This window comes from Podarcis erhardii (assembly GCF_964252035.2).
Source record: "Podarcis erhardii genome assembly, chromosome: 7".
NCBI classification, from domain to species: domain Eukaryota; kingdom Metazoa; phylum Chordata; class Lepidosauria; order Squamata; family Lacertidae; genus Podarcis; species Podarcis erhardii.
The window spans coordinates 56,275,617-56,292,505 of NC_138511.1; the positions used below are offsets into that span (position 1 = coordinate 56,275,617).

At 43.7% G+C, this 16,889-nt stretch overlaps 1 protein-coding gene across 2 annotated transcripts in view; it reads left to right on the plus strand.

The window, feature by feature from the left end:
* PEPD (peptidase D) overlaps positions 1 to 16,889 on the plus strand; it is a 131,615-nt gene that overhangs the window by 15,424 nt on the left and 99,302 nt on the right. For both annotated transcript variants that reach the window (XR_014158968.1, XM_081872197.1), the window contains exon 4: positions 14,955 to 15,018. Coding sequence is in view for 1 of the 2 variants with exons in the window: in XM_081872197.1 (XP_081728323.1) it covers positions 14,955 to 15,018 (64 nt within the window). In the remaining variant the exon portion in view is untranslated. The remainder of the gene's footprint in view (positions 1 to 14,954; positions 15,019 to 16,889) is intronic.

Here is a 16,889-nt window from a genome sequence, read left to right on the forward strand (position 1 = left end):
TGGATACATTCCAGAGCACTGGATCTCATCAATCTTCCACCCACACTTCAAATATTTCTTTCCCTCCCCCCCCCCCCCCACTGCTCTGGAGAAGCACACAACCGTAAAAAAACCAAAATAGGCATAATATTTGAAAAAAGCCATAATAGAACTTTATGCAAGACCGAAATGATAGCCTACAGTTAAAAATCTGCAATAGAAAGGAAACATTACCCTTGCAGATGCCTTCATAAAAATGATGGCTTTCTGTTGGTTAAATAAAACATATGGAGTAATAATGATGCTATAACACTTAGAAATCTTCACCGCAACACCTTAAAATGTATTTATTCCCACCTTGTATTGAAGAGACAGCAGTAGAGAGGGGTTGACACAGGAAGTGGACACCACCTCTTGGCTGTGCACTTGGCGTCCTGTGTCTAGGGATCACGGCAACATTTCTCTGGTCTTCACTGCAATGAAACCTTAGAAGTTTGTGCTTCAAATTTTGCAGTGCTATTCTTCAACCAAAAAATATGAGTATTGGGGGGGGGGGAAGTATACAAAAAAAAAAAAAATGTGTGCACATTTTTGTGGGGGCTGTAAAAAAAAAATCCAAACTGGGGTGAACTTTAGATGGAAAAATTTAGAAACTGAAATGGACATTCTCTGAACAAATCTGTATCAGAGTCACATGGGAGTCACATCACTAGTTCCTTGTTTTGCCCAGGCTTGCCCCTTGTATGGAAGACCACCGGGTATGTACATTTGTCTACATGTAAAGCCCTTTCACACTGACAGTGATGTGACCCCCCCCCCCCAGGTAATGTCTGCATCAACAAATCATGGTTTGCATCTAGCCACTGAAACCAAGTTTAGAAACCCTCCTGAACTGACAGGCCCAAGTTATGGCTCTTTCTCCACCTCCAGAGTCTGCTAAGCTGTGGAGGTGGGAGCATGTGAAGGAATTGGTGAAAGCGGAGAGGATGAAAAATGAAAAGCAGTCAAGCAGCCCCAACCCAAACAGGGTTTGCCTGTTGTACTCTGGGAAGTTCAAACCAGGATTTGGATTCTAAACTGCAGCCTGATTCGCACAGCATGGCAAGCCCAACTAGGACTTAGCAAGACCACCTTTAGAATTTGTGGTCATCTGGTGAAACTGATTGTTGGCAGATTCAGGGCAGATAAAATAAAGGACATCTTCATGCAGCACATAGTGAAAGTATGGAATGTGCTCCTGCAGGAAGCATTGATGGCCACCAACTTGGATGGCTTTAAGAGAGGATTGGACAGATTCATGGAAGAGAGGGTTATTGATGGCTATGCTGTACCCCCACCAATGGAGGCATCAATACTGTAGAATACTGCTTGCTGGAAACAACAGGAGAGGATTGTGCTCTTGTGCTTGGGTCCTGCTTGCAGGTTTCCCACAGGCATCTGGTTGGTCACTGCAAGAACATAATGCTGGATTAAGTGGGCTCCCTTTGGCATAATGTTCTTGTTGACATGAACATGTGGGCCCCCAGATAGGAGCCCAAGGCTTCATTGATCCTTCTTGGTCCTTTTTGCTCCCACACAGTGCCAAGCTAAGATTTGGCTTAGTGTTATGTCCCAACCTGGGCTTGTGATTAAACTCGCTCCTCAAACATGCCTACATTTGGACGATATGCTAAGACAAACCTTGGCTTAGCTTAGCGTGGCACAGCAGCAAAGAGGTCTGTGGTGGCTCTCAGTTTCTTTCCAGGAGTCAGGATGTCTGTGCAGTTCAGGTAAGCCGTGGTTTGGCTTACTGTGTAGTACGAACCAGGCCAGTGGCTAGCATAAGCCATGGTTTGTGACCTAATACCTGAGTTGAGCCATGGCCACTGTACCCTGCCACAGGAAGTCTTGTCTCAGTGAAAGAGCTCCATAACAAGAATTCCTCATGAATTTTGACTCCTTGTTTATTTTGATACAGTGTGTTTTTAAGATTTCAAAGCCTTCCTTCAAGTTGTTTTAACACCCACTTAACGGATGCCTTTATGTTCAATTCCTTAACAAATCAGACACCATAAAAACTCCCATCTTGCTGTAGACTTTTATGCAGATTGGTCTGGCTGTTCAAATGTTGCTTCACGGACAGCAGGGGTGTTAATCTTCTCTTTCTGTTGCTGCACTCAGTTGCTCTCAAAAAGCAGTGATCTGTATTAAAATAGAACTTGCTTACAGATGGACACAGTGTTAGATTACAAATTTGATTATGAATATTGTAATTATCTTCTCCTCGCCAGCTGCAATACATTTCCCCCATGAAGATAATTTTGTCTCTGTGCCAGTGGGCTTCTGGGAGGCTAATGCAATATAAAATAATTATTGAAATAATAATACCTGGGAAAGGGGCATATAATGTGAGTTGTGCTGAGAGAGGAAAGTGCAATGTAGAAATTGAAGTGAAACACAAACCTCACCCTATAAAGGTGTGCGTGTTTCAGTTAATGCATCCTGCCACCTTGATTCAGAAATTGGTGCTGATACTGAAATATGTAGCAAGCTTTCCCAGTAAATTCTGTGGGGTGACCTGGCCTATGTATACAAATGGGTACCTCCTCCACACGGTGATTTCTTTGGGGACTTAACATCAGAATAATAGAATGATAGAATTGTAGAGTTGGAAGGGACCTCAAGGGTCATCTAGTCCAACCTCCTGCAATGCAGGAATCACAGCTAAAGCATCTCTGACAGATGGCCACCCAACCTCTGTTTAAAAGTCTCCCAGGAAGGAGAGTCCACAACCTCCCGAGGGACTTCGTTCCACTGTCAAATGGCTCTTACTGTCAGAAAGTCCTTCTTAATGTTAAGTTGGAATCACCTTTCTTGACTTTTGAATCCACTGATTTGGGTCCATCCCTCTGGAGCAGCTGGAAACAAGTTTGCACCGTCTTCCATTTGATAGCCCATCATACGTTTGAAGATGTATTCATACATTTCAGTCTTTTCTTCTCCAGGCTGAACATACTCAACTCCATTCTTAAGGCTTGGTTTCTAGAACTTTGATCATCTTGATCACACTCTGCACACCTTCCAGCTTATCAATAGCCTTACGCTGTGATGCCCAGAATACCAGTGTTTTGGGCATGAGTTTAAAACTTGGGTGCTCCACCTCCCTTTTCTCCTTTGATTCAGCTACAAGGAAAGCTCAACAACTTTGGTCAGTACAATGGGTAGACCACTGCCAGTTTGTTTTTTATTTTTAATAGTGGGAGTAGATCGCAGTCTCTTGGAAGTTGGACATGCCTGAAATATAGGAAGAAAAACTTCCAAGCTCCTTTTGCAGCTGCATTGGAGGGGAGGAAGCATGAGTTCAGGCCTGTTGACATAATGGTAAACCATAGTTTACTGTTACTTCTGGACAATAGTGTGTCACTAGTGGAAATGAATAAGGCAACCAGAATGGGTTGCTGGATTGGAGCACTTGTCTTCTGTTACCTGAGTTTGCTGTCACTAACACCAATCTCTTGGAAATTAGGTGGATTATAAATGTGAATCCCTGGTGTTAAGGTTTAAGCCAGATCCCTACATCTGGTGCTTGTAGGCTTCCGTTTTGTTGATTAATGTTGCACCTGCCATTTACCTTGCCTTAATTATAACTGACAGAATGAGTTGGTATATTGATTAAAGTGATTTTCTGAAGCAAAACGTACTGTAAAGCAGCTGGTCTGTGTGCCACATATGGCAAAACAATGTAATTGCTTTACAGGGGGATATCATTGGCCTGGAATGTCCTGGTGTGAATGAATATTGGCATCCAACCTTACACCTGTCATGAAAGGGAAGGAAAAGAGAATAGAGAGGGAGGCCTCCCAGGCCAGCTCTCAGCAGTCTTCTCCCCCCCGTCCCCCCAAAAACCGTGCTTCTGAAATACTCTAAACTTTTGGCTCACATTTACTCTTGGGTCAAGCACTGAACAAGTGAACAGGAGATGTGGCAACAGCTCAGCACCAATCACACTCTTGTTTTTTTTTTTTAAATAATTTTTATTAATTTTACAACATAAACAAAATACAAACAAACATAACACGACTTCCCCATACCTCCCCTTCACTGCATCCTTGTTTTAAAATTTTTTTAGCAATCCTTCATCCATTTTTATATTTAATTCTCTTTAAAATTTTCTTAAGCTTAAATTTTTACAGCTGTAATTCTTTATATCAAATCCCTTGACATCTTAACATTCCGAAATTTTACAACAATTTTTAAGATAAATTTTAAATTTTTTCCAGTCCTCTTCCACTGTCTCTCTCCTCTGGTCACGAATTCTGCCGGTCATCTCTGCCAGTCCCATAAATTCAGTCACCTTGGTCTGCCATTCTTCCAGAGTAGGTAGTTCTTTAGTCTTCCAATACTTTGCAGAAAGAATTCTTGCTGCTGTTGTTGCGTACATAAAAAATGTTCTATCTTTCTTTGCAATCATTTGGCCAACCATGCCCAAGAGAAAAGCCTCCGGTTTCTTTGCAAATGTCCACTTAAGGATTTTCTTAATTTCATTATAGATCATTTCCCAGTAGGCCTTAATCTTCGGGCAGGTCCACCAAAGATGATAAAAAGTTCCTTCGCATTCATTACACTTCCAACAGTTGTTATTGGGCAAATGATATATCTTTGCAAGCTTGACTGGGGTCATGTACCACCTATAGATCATTTTCATTATATTCTCTTTTAAGGCACTACATGCCGTGAATTTAATACCTGTGGTCCATAACTGCTCCCAGTCAGCAAACATAATATCATGACCAATGTCTTGTGCCCACTTAATCATAGCTGATTTGACCGTTTCATCCTGTGTGTTCCATTTTAGCAGCAGATTGTACATTCTAGACAGATTCTTAGTATTGGGTTCTAACAATTCTGTTTCTAACTTTGACCTCTCCTTCTGGAATCCTAGTTTCCTGTCCTGCTTAAAGGTCTCATTAATCTGGTAATAATGTAACCAGTCTCGGACTTTAGGTTTTAATTTCTCAAAACTCTGTAGTTTCAACTTTTCACCATCATATTCTGTAATTTCACAATATTTTGGCCATTCTGAATCCATGTTCAATCTTTTTACCGCCTTAGCTTCCATTGGTGACAACCACCTGGGGGTTTTACTCTCCAACAAATCTTTATATCGATTCCATACATTATAGAGTGCTTTCCTGACAATATGGTTTTTAAAGTTTCTATGAACCTTTACCTTGTCGTACCATAAGTATGCATGCCAACCAAAGTTATTGTCGTGGCCTTCCAGATCCAAGATATCTGTATTCTCAAGAAGTAGCCATTGTTTCAGCCAGCAAAAAGCTGCTGCTTCATAATAAAGTCTTAAGTCCGGCAGGGCGAAACCCCCTCTATCCTTTGCATCAGTCAAAATCTTAAATTTTATTCTGGGCTTTTTGCCCTGCCAGACAAATTTAGATATATCTTTCTGCCACTTCTTGAAACAGTCCATCAGCACCAATCACACTCTTGATGATGATGTTGTTACGTCCATTTGTAGCCCACTTAATATCTGAAAGGCGTTGAAGCAGTTTGCAATACAATAAATGTTATGAGACTATGTCAAATGAGTCACATAGCAAAATACATAGGTGATACCCATGTCCGTAAACATAATATTGAAATAAATAAAATCAGAGAGCCCTGCAAAGCAATTCTGTGGAACCTTGGTTCTTGAACGGCTTAGTTGACAAACAAATTGGCTCCCGAATGCCAAAAACCTGGAAGTAAGTGTTCCGGTTTTCAAATGTTTTTCGTAAGCTGAACGTCCGATGCGGTTGTGACAATCGGAAGCCATGCTTTGGTTTCGAACATTTTGGGAGTCGAATGGACTTCCGGAATGGATTACGTTCGAGAACCAAGGTTCCATTGTATAATGTAAAATTCCAATCAACACACGTGCATGCTATCACTCTCTCAATCTCACACACCACTCCTTTCACACAACCAACTACAACCATTCAGTGCACCACAGACATTACTGTCAACCAGTCATAATGTAAAGCATTCACGCTGTTACAACTTGCATACCAAGGGCCACTGCCAAGCATACCCATGTCAGATGCACTCCTAATCTTTGAAGCACTGATGAGTTCACCCCCCCCCCGAACTATGTGATATTTCTTTCTCATCAGTCAACTGAGAGGGGCCCAGATCCAGAACTCAGTATTGAGTTGGGACTGCCCAAGAGATTGATTCTCTCTTTTACCAAAGCATATCTGTTCTTTCTCCTTAGCTTCCAGGGGTCATATTAGTTGGCTCTTTGGGAGGGGGGGTGTGTTTTCCTTCCAGTTCTATGTTTCTGTGGAAAAGATACTGAGAAGAACAGTGAGGAAACAAGAAAAATGAAGGTGCCTCGGTAAGAATGGCAAAATGAGGAACCATGCTCTCTGTCTCTCTGCCCCCCCTTCCCACAATGACTTTTAAATGTTTAGTTGTTTTAAGCGCCACCGTTGAAGAGGAGAGATGCTGGCTGAAGGATATTTGGTTGGGATGGCAGGGGAGAACAGTTGGCTGCCAAGACTCTCTCCTTTCGCTGTTCTTGGCTCATGCTTTCGTGACATTCTGCGATGCGGCACATTATACTCGTAATCAGGTTTCGGCTGTGCCACTAAGCCTTGTATTCCTTTTTTAGAGAACTGTGTGGGGCACAGGTGTGCCATCCGCACTCAAATATAAAGGCACTAAGCTCTCTCTCTCTGAAGCAACACATTTCATTCTGGTGGATCCCCAGCAGCCTTCCATCTTTGTGCAGCAGCCTAAGCGATCCATTTTTGACCGTGACTAGATGGGGCGACCCAAATAAGCTTTTTATTGGGCTATTGCAGCCAACAGCCACTGCTTAGAGCTTTTCGCTGAAGAGCCATTGGCTGCCTATTTCGGCAAACGGAGGTGCATCTTCAACGTGAGAAATGACTCGTGGAACAACACAATTTAGTGGGGGCGTCATTCTTCTGCAGATCTTTTTTCTCCCCCCCCCAACTCTGGGAATTTTTTTTAAAAAGTTGCATTGCTCTACATGACAGAGGTTGTTTTTAAATATTTGGCACTGTCAGAAACATCTGTTAGTGCCTCCTAAAGTCTCCCGCGTTGCGCGTGCTGGATGGGTTTGACACCCTCTTGTTTAGTTAACACTTTGCCATCTGTGCATCTGATGTTAGTGTAACGAGGAGCGAGTGTGTTGGCGAGCATCTTGACAGCTTTTAAACGTCCCTTTCGTCTTGCTCCAATTTTTCATGCCTCGTTGATGGCTTCCAGCTTGGCGCGGCGAATTACCATAACCTTCCCTTACCTTTGCGTTCAAGCTTCTTCCTTGTACATTTTCACTCATGAAAAATTAAGATGTTGTTCCTAGTGTCTGTGGATTGCTCCCCACCCCGTGTGTGTGTTGTGTGTGCAAGAAAGATGCTTGCTGTGTGAGGAAATATATCTAAAGAAAATTAGATGAGAGCTATGAGGCTGTGGTGCATAGTTGTTCACTCTCATCAATCAAAATGTTGACTGGAAAGAGGCCCCCCAATTTCTTAATAGGGTGGCAGATTTTTTTCATGTTTTGAAAATTATTTTTAATATGCTTAATACAGGTGTGTGTTTTTTTAAAAAAGAGGCTACTTATTAAATTTACTGCATTAATATTCCACCTTTCTTCTAAGGAGTTCAAGGGAGTACTTCACCTTCTCCTCCCAAAAGGCCTGTCAGTTCCAGTAGGCTGAGACACAGTGACTAGGGACTCTGGTGGCCGAGGGGAATTGCACTCTGATCTCCTAGGACATCATCCAAAACTTGAGCCACCACTCCGTGCAGGCAGGAAGCACCAAGATACATTATTTCCTGTATAAGAGAGGAAGATGCCACTCAGATTATCCCCCCTGTGACCCATGCCCATGCAGGCTTAAACAGGTTGCCTTTTTTTTTTTTTTTTTGCTATAAAGAAGTATTTTTCTCATACACAGATCTAATCCATTTTGCCTTGAGATTTTAAAAATCAGATCCCCGTGCTAGGTGTTATTATTTTTAACAATGATGGGCTTAGGACAACATCTGGAGGACCACCAGCCCTGTTGCAAAACATGTACCTTGTAGCCCAGAATACAATGTAAGCAAATTCCCACCATAATCGAGATCCATAGCTCTTTCCGGACATAGATGGACATCCGGGTTTCCAATGACCTGCATTTACAAAGCTTCCAAAGCAGCCTCTGTGAGAGGTGGGGGAGCAGCAGGCTGGACTTGCTCTGTCATGTAGCATTTTCCAAACGAGCCTGCAAAAGTTATACACCCACCTCCCATATGTACCCGTGCTTAATAATTCGTGTCCAAGGAACCAACGCTTGTCAGATGCTTCTGCCAGTTTCCTTTGGTGCAAACAAATGACTTCCTAGTGTTGTTTCTGGAAGGTGCACTGTGTGCATGTTCACACCAGTTAGATGTATGGAGGGGAGCAGTGGTGCGGGAGCTGTGCTCATGTGGTGCCACAACGCATTTGCCGCAGCAGACTTACAGCAGGAGTGGGGAACTTGGGCGGGCGGGCAAGCCAGCTCCCCCTTTCTCCCCACACTCCAAGGGCCAAGTTTGATAAGTTCATTTGCAAGCCAAAATGGATTCAGTTTGCATATGAGAAAAGTAGTTCTATAGCGGGGGGGGGGGGGGGGGGAGAGGCAGAATGTTTAGATGGCACAGGTCACAGCTGCAGGATCAAGCCCTGTTAATCACCTGACATCATAATGCTTGTATAGTTTGAAATCCATCTATGTGGGCAAAAGTGCTGCTGTTTTCAAGCTCTAACCATCGGCTGGCCTGGCATCCAGAGTTTTGCAAGTTGCAGTGATCAGCTGATCGGTGCTTGCAAAGCAGCATTGCAAGTACCACTGATCATCTGGTCAGTGATACCCGCAAAGCTTCCTGCAGCCCATTTCATAGATGATGTTTGGGTGGGCATGATTTGGACTGAATGGGGGGGGGGTGGAGAGGATGAGATTCCCCACTGTTGATACAGTGGTACCTCGGATTAAGTACTTAATTCGTTCTGGAGGTCCGTTCTTAACCTGAAACTGTTCTTAACCTGAAGACCACTTTAGCTAATGGGGCCTCCTGCTGCTGCTGCGCTGCCGGAGCATGATTTCTGTTCTCATCTTGAAGCAAAGTTCTTAACCCGAGGTACTATTTCTGGGTTAGTGGAGTCTGTAACCTGAAGCGTATGTAACCCAAGGTACCACTGTATATGGTTTGCTCCATGGGTTACCTTATCCCTATTGGATAGGAATTAGCCAGAGCAATACTTAAGGAATCTAATGTGGATGTTAAACACTGATATCAAGTTTCGCCTCGAATAACATGCTAATTGACAGAGCGCCTCAACCCTGTAAACCAGCAAGCTATCTTTACATGCTCTTTGTTCAAAGACATCACAGAGCCTTTACTTTGGGGTGCTCAAATGTTCTCTCATCAGCAGTTCTGGAGATCCACTATGGTCAACTTATATAGATGTATCTTGGGTTAATAACTTAATTCGTTCTGGAGGTCCATTCTTAACCTGAAACTGTTCTTAACCTGAGGTACCACTTTAGCTAATGGGGCCTCCCGCTGCTGCCGCGCCGCTGTCATATGATTTCTTTTCTCATCCTGAAGCAAAGTTCTTAACCCGAGGTACTATTTCTGGGTTAGCGGAGTCTGTAACCTGAAGCATCTGTAACCCGAGATACCACTGTATATCGCTGTGAATCTGGAGAAGTAGAATCAATAACTCACCTCCTTATGTATTGTTCTTTTTTATTATATTGTTGTATTATACCTCAGATTTTTATTGAACCAGTTCTACAGAAAGCCTCAGGATGATCAGATGCATTTTATTCTTTCCTACTCCTTTCAGATCAGAATGCACAAAACATTGTGTCGCCACCTGTAAAACTCTCCAGGGACTAATTTTAGCAAACTTGGAGTTTTGTTTTCTGTGCGTGTTGTTTTGTGCAGTATGATGTAGTTATTAGTACTGTATAATGTTGCTGTTATGGTTCTCTATTTTGTCCGATGTTGTTTTATATAGTTATACAAAGTTTCTTTTTGAATATTGGTCATTGGCAATAATAGATTGTTGTACCATTGGCCAAATGCCTAGAAATAGATGCTAGTGCAGGAGTGGAGAACTGCCAAGGGGTCCGTTTTTGCCTGCAAGGCCATTTCCCCAAAACATCACCCACCTTGTCAATCAGCCAATGCCGCTGAGTGAGGTCAGCTGATGAGCGATCCATTTTTTCTTTGGCCGCATTCCACAGCATTCCACTGGCACACAGCCAGAGTGGCACAATTTAACCCTCGCTCATCAGCTGATGCGTAGGCGTTAAATCCTGCTCACATCCCTGAAGTCTCAAGAGTTCAGTCCTCCTGGGTCCTGGTTTGCCAGCACATTTCCTGTGGGGAATATGCTGGAGAAGCAGGTTGCTCCCCACACCCCTGTAGGGTCAGCTTTGACAGCTTATCAATCACCTGATGCCAAATGATTGGCAGGTGGTTTTCCCCTGATCACCTGTAACAGTTGGCCCATACGGTGAGGTGGGACATAAAGATCTGGGCTTCCAGATCAGAAAAGTTCCTCATGCCTGCTCCACTGTGCACCCCTAAACAACATAATCTTGCCCTTTTTATTAAAAACTGACAACCTTCGCGGAACTTGTCTGTTCAGCATCAACAGTTCTGAACAGGAATCTTTATACTATACTGCAAAAACTTTCTCTTGTACATCCCACCAATTCTTTTCCATCAGGATTAAATTCTGTTTTAACAAATGCTATGGTTGCCCGGCCGCCCCCGCCCACCAGTTCTTGAAACAGTTGTATTGCAGGCTTTTGCATAGTAAGTAAATGGGACAAAGGAGGCATCACCAGTTTTAATTGTCTGTAGCCGCTGAATGTCTTTAGTCCCACTCTATGACATTTTAATGCTACTTTTAGGATGGTTGCTGACTTCAAAAGCTATCTCCGCTCATTGCATTTAAGATGTGCTAGGTGTATGACAACGTATATTTTTCCCCAGCCAAAGGGATTCAAGATTATAAGTGACGACTGTAATTTGGCCTTATTACATATTCATTAAAAACATGCAGGTGGTCAGACTGCTTGAAAGGCTTCTGTTTTCAGCCTGCGTGACGGGGCGTTAATTTAGTCTCTCTCTTTTCTGAGCAGTGCATTAGTGGACTCTTTGGTTTGCTGTAATGAAAATCTTATCTGCACCTCTTTTTGCTACACTCCTATATTCAGATCAGTTTTTACATGGAGGGCCTTAATTGGGCTGTTGGTCACTCTTGCAAAACAAGCCTTCTCTAAAATGTTCAGTTTTCTGAGCAAAATGGCGGCAATCCTCCTTTTTCCTGTGCTGCTGTACAACACTTGTTGGATTTAAATTTACTTATTGATTTTTTGGGGAGGGGAAACAGCAGTAGTCAGCAACTAGATATAAATATGCTACAACTGCACAGGATTGCAGATTGTGAAAGTGGGTTAAAATCAGTTTCCTTGAGAACTTGACTTCCCTTTTTTAAAAAAAGCTAGTTTCTGGCCCTCTGCCTCTGGAGATGCACTTGAAAAATATACATGGATATGCATGCTGGAATTTCAGGAGCCAGAGAGGTTGTCTGAGGCAAGAATGCTCTGCCCTCCATGGCTTCTTGCCCAGCTGCAAGGCTAGCAAAACTAGAATAAATTATGCAAAACCCTAAAAACTCTGCAGGATAAATTGTACAAAAATAGCGCGTGTGCAAACTGTCCTGTTTGCATAATGTGTCTGTGCAGTCTTCACTTGTTGCAGGATATGGATTTCCTGGATGCTGGGCCTTAAACACAGAGATGTGCTTAGCCCCCCCTTGTATTGTTCTGCTGCCTTTTCTCCTTTCCTTTTAGAATCATGGAGCTGGAAGGGACTATGGTAAGGTTACCAGACGTCCCCGTTTCCTGGGGACAGTCCCCAGATTTACAAATCAGTCCCCTGACAAAATCCATCTGTTTAGTAGGAAGTTGAAAAGTGTCCCTGGATTCATTGAAAAAAATCTGGTAACCTTAGACTATGGAGGTCATCTATGCCAATCCCCTGTGCCCTGTGCAGAGTCTGCAATGCAGGGTGTAACTGTAGCATCACCATCCCACCTCTGCTTAAATGCCACCAGTAAAGGAGAGCCCACCACCTCCCAGGGCAATCTACCTGCTCCACTGTCAAAACTGCTGTTATCCTTAGGAGGTTTCTACTGCTGTTTACACTGCTACCCTGCAATTTCCACCCATTACAGTGGTACCTCGCAAGACGAATGCCTCGCAAGACGAAAAACGCGCAAGACGAAAGAGTTTTCCGTTTTTTGAGTCGTTCCGCAAGACGAATTTCCCTATGGGCTTGCTTCGCAAGACGAAACGTCTTGCGAGTTCTTGCAAGTTTGTTTCCTTTTTCTTTAAGCCGCTAAGCCGCTAATAGCCGCTAAGCCGCTAATAGCCGTGCTTCGCAAGACGAAAAAACCGCAAGACGAAGAGACTCTCAGAACGGATTAATTTCGTCTTGCGAGGCACCACTGTAGTTCTTTCATCACCATAATGACTGCCACCACCCAGCAGGCTCCAGGGCTGGTGACAACCATTTAAAATTCAGAATTAAAAACAGTTAAAACAAATTGCAGTCGCCGGAAGAAGGTGGGTCCTGAAAAAACACACAACTCGCAGGTCCAAGGCGAGAGTAAAGAGATGTGTCTCCAGCACTCAGCGCTGCACATTGAAGGTGCAAAACACAGCCCTGTGGGGAGCTCCACTACTCAGGGCTGCCACAGAGAATGCCCTGAGGGCAGTGGAGAAACCAACAGGGCCCCCTCTGCCCATCTTAGCACACAAGAGGGTCTGTAGGGAAGTGGACAGCCTCTTGGATCTTCTCACTGTCCCGTATGGAGTAACAGGGAACCTCTTTGGCATATTTGGAGACTGCGATCATTTCTCCCATGAATTTAACCAGCTGGCCTTCTCAGTGATTCCCTGTCGCCCAAGTGAAGTGGCTAATCTCCTGGCTGATCTGCTCTGTGCATCCCAAAGAGCAAGTGTCTGTGCACTGCTGAAGGGTGGATTTGATTAAAGGCTATTGGTGCCATAAAGGAAACAAGTGTGGATAATGACCTGCTTTCTCTTTTAATGTTTCTTGTAACGGTGCTTATGTTAAGCAGCTTTTATAGCTGCCTTTTTAAAACAGGTTGCTCCCCTATCATATTTGGTTGACAAGATGACATTTAAATGACTTTTAGAAAATAATAATTGGCATTTAAAAGAACCCATTTGCTCTTCAACTTTTTACGCTTGCCCTTTTTAAAAAAGAAAACAACATAGCTCATAATGTCGGGATGGGGGTAGAGAGTTGGGTGTATTATTACAATTAGGTTGTGTGTGTCAGAATGAAGACACTGGGATGCAATTTTTCTCACTTCCTCAGCTTTGGGTAGCTATTCCTCTTCAGATGTCTTTCCAGTCTGCAATGCTCTCCCTTCTGCCACATGGCACGAGGCAGAAGCTGACCTGGAGGGCTTTGGCAAAGGCATTTGTGTATGTTTGAAATTCAGGAATATGTCAGACCTTTGGCCCATCTACTGCATTACTGTCAGCACTGACTGGCAGTAGCTCTCCCTGAGTCTCCCACCTTTCTTACTGTCTGTGTGCTCTACCACTGAACTACAACAACTCCATCTTGTGACTAAAATGAGACTTCGTGGCTTCAGTACCAAGCCAGACTTTTTCTTCTTCCTTCACCGGTCTTTTGAAACTAAAAAGTTTGCTCAGAACAAGCTTTTACTACATTGGCGTTGGACCCTTGTCACATATTCTGAAACACGCCTCGCCACTATGCTGGACACCCTGGGGTGGCAAGGGCACCTTTCTTCATATGTGATGAGGATGCGAAAAACTTGCACTTTGTTGGCAGTTTATATTCATGGACCTGTTTCCAATAGGCAACTAGTTGCTGATCTTGGACCCAGTATTAGCTTTCCTAGCCACTGTAAGCGACTCACATCCCTTAAATCCCACCCTTGTTCACAAAGAGTTGCTTGCTCTACTGCTGGTTGCAGCCAGACTCGAAATTGTCAGACATTGGAAGGCTGCATGGGGTCTCTCTAGGGGTGAATGGGAGGGCATGGGGCATTGCCTTGCCTGAGCATCTAACCCGTCACTGGAGGGTTCTAAAATGAGAGCATTTTGATGTTGTATGGCTTCTGTTAATAGGTTTTATCAAGAACAATAGAATTCTGCATCAACCCCCAATGACACATACCTCTATGTGCCAAGGCTGCCTCTCTTCCAAATTGTAGCTCCTGCTTCCAAAACTTTGTTTTGCAGAATCTTATTATATGTCTGCAACAGTCTACTGAACCTTCTGTTCATTTTATCCCAGCTGTAATAATGTATTCCACACAGTTGTTCTTTGTTCCCTTACTATTTATTTTGTTTATAGAGTGTTTTCTCTGAAAACTAAATACACACTTTTTTTTAAGTTAGCTCTGCATTTTGGGACATTTTGGTTGGTCCTAATAAATACCATGCCTAACCATGGAATTTAGAAAAATGTGGTAACTTAAGACTTTGTTCAAATGTGGATGCCTAGTGTTAATGATCCCTTTAAAAGTGTCCTGCGCGTCTTACCCCTATTTAGATACTGTTTCTTAAAAATAGGGTTTAGGGTCCTAGGAAGGCCTGTACCATATGATAATATATCAAATTGCTGTTCTTGACTAGACAAAAAAAAAAAGTATATATTGTAACCCAAAACTGGTGGTGATGTGTGTTTGCTCTTTGGGTTTTCATATCTGGAGCATTCATTGTCCTTCATTTTCTTCTTTTGTGCATTGAACATGTCTTGTAAAAAGAAAAGGGGGTATAGTAAAATAAAGCTGATAATAATATATCAAGCTGTTTTCTTACTTGCAAAATAACCAGTTGTCTCTTTGCATTCTGAAGGATCCAGCCTCCTGAATTCTTCAGGCAGAAGTATGCTGTCAATGAAGTTCGGTATACAGATGAGGTGAGTGTTTTGCCTTTGCCAAGATCTTGTGAAGCTTTTTTGAGGGGCAAAAATATTGGGTAGATAAGTATTAGACTTTCCAGTTTGAAGAGAAGCAGTTGGAAAGTGGTCTTTGTTGCAGTCACTGTCTGGGATGCCACTAACTACTTGAGGCAAGTGTGTTAGATTTTTTTTTTTTTAAAAAAAAAAATCTCTCCCCCTTTCACCCACAAACCCGCTTTGCTATTTCCCTACTTGCTTTTGAAGGATTTCTCTTTTATGGAAATGGTTTGCTTTGCTGCGTGAGAGGTTTGCGGTTTGTGCAAAGAGATACCCAAAACTCTCTTGGTGCACAGGACTGGTTGGAAAGGGCCAGTATACCTCTGTGGCAGATCATCTGTTTTTTATATACAGAGTGTCCCCAAGTTCAATCCTAAATGGCATCTCCAGGTTGGGCTGGAAGAGACTCTGCTTGAAACCCCGGAGAGATGCTGCCTATCAGGGTTTCTTAAACTTGGGTCTCTAGCTGTTTTTGAACTACAGTTCCCATCATCCCTGACCAGTGGTCCTGCTAGGTAAAGGGACCCCTGACCATTAGGTCCAGTCGCGACCGACTCTGGGGTTGCGGCGCTCATCTCGCTTTACTGGCCGAGGGAGCCGGCGTACAGCTTCCAGGTCATGTGGCCAGCATGACTAAGCCACTTCTGGTGAACCAGAGCAGCGCACGGAAATGCCGTTTACCTTCCCGCCGGAGTGGTACCTATTTATCTACTTGCACTTTGACGTGTTTTCAAACTGCTAGGTTGGCAGGAGAAGGGACCGAGCAACAGGAGCTAACCCTGTCGTGGCAATTCGAACCGCCAGCCTTCTGATCGGCAAGTCCTAGGCTCTGTGGTTTAACCCACAGCGCCACCCGCGTCCCTTGTGGTCCTGCTAGCTGGGAATGATAGGAGTTATAGTCCAAAAGCAAACTTGGGAGACCCAAGTTTGGGGAACCCTGGTGTAGATAATGGTGTGTTGGGTGGACCAATAACCTGACTCGGTGTAAGGCAGCTTCCTCTAGTCCATGGGGCTCTGGTTTCTGAGAGTGTGTCTCCTCCTGGGTACCCTTATCACCACCACCTACTTTTTTGGGGTTGAGCACTAGTTCCCATTGGATGTGGTGTTCACATGGGCTCAACAAACGCGTCTTGACACTAGTGTTTTATTGATACTTTTCATGCCGTTTCCCCCCTGAAGCTGCCTTAAACAGAGTCAGACCTCTTGGAGTATCTGAGCTCAGTGCTGTCTGCACCAACCTTTGCCAACCTCCAGACATATTTGCTACAACTCCCATTTGCTCTAAACGCCAGCCCAGAATATCTGGGGCAAGGCTGACAGAGTCTGTTATTTATTAAATTTGTATATCGCCCTTCATCTGTAGATCTCAGAGTGGTTCACAACAAAAGATGCCGTACTGGCAATTGGCTCTCCCGAGTTTCTGGCAGGGGTCTTTTCCCCAGCCCTACGTGGATATGCCAAGGCTTGAACCTGTAACCTTCAGCCTGCAAAGCACTGAGCTCTGCCCTGAGCTATGGCCCTAAGAGATCACATGGGGCAGAGCCGTAGCTCAGTGGTAGAACATCTGTCTTGCAAGATGTTCCATCCCTGGCATCTCCAGGTAGGGTTGAGAGAGACTGCAGCTGCTGCCAGTCAGTGTATGGACCAGTGATCAATATTAGGCAGCTTCCTATGTGTTCCTTTGAAGCTGCTTTTGATGGCAATAGTGCAAGCTTGTTGTGGCAGAGAGTCTGTGAACCAGTAAGCCTCAGTTCAAGTGTTACGTCTTGTTGTGAACTTGCCATGGGCAACCTCTTTGGCCTGAAAAAGGAAGATTGTAAAAAACCTGCATG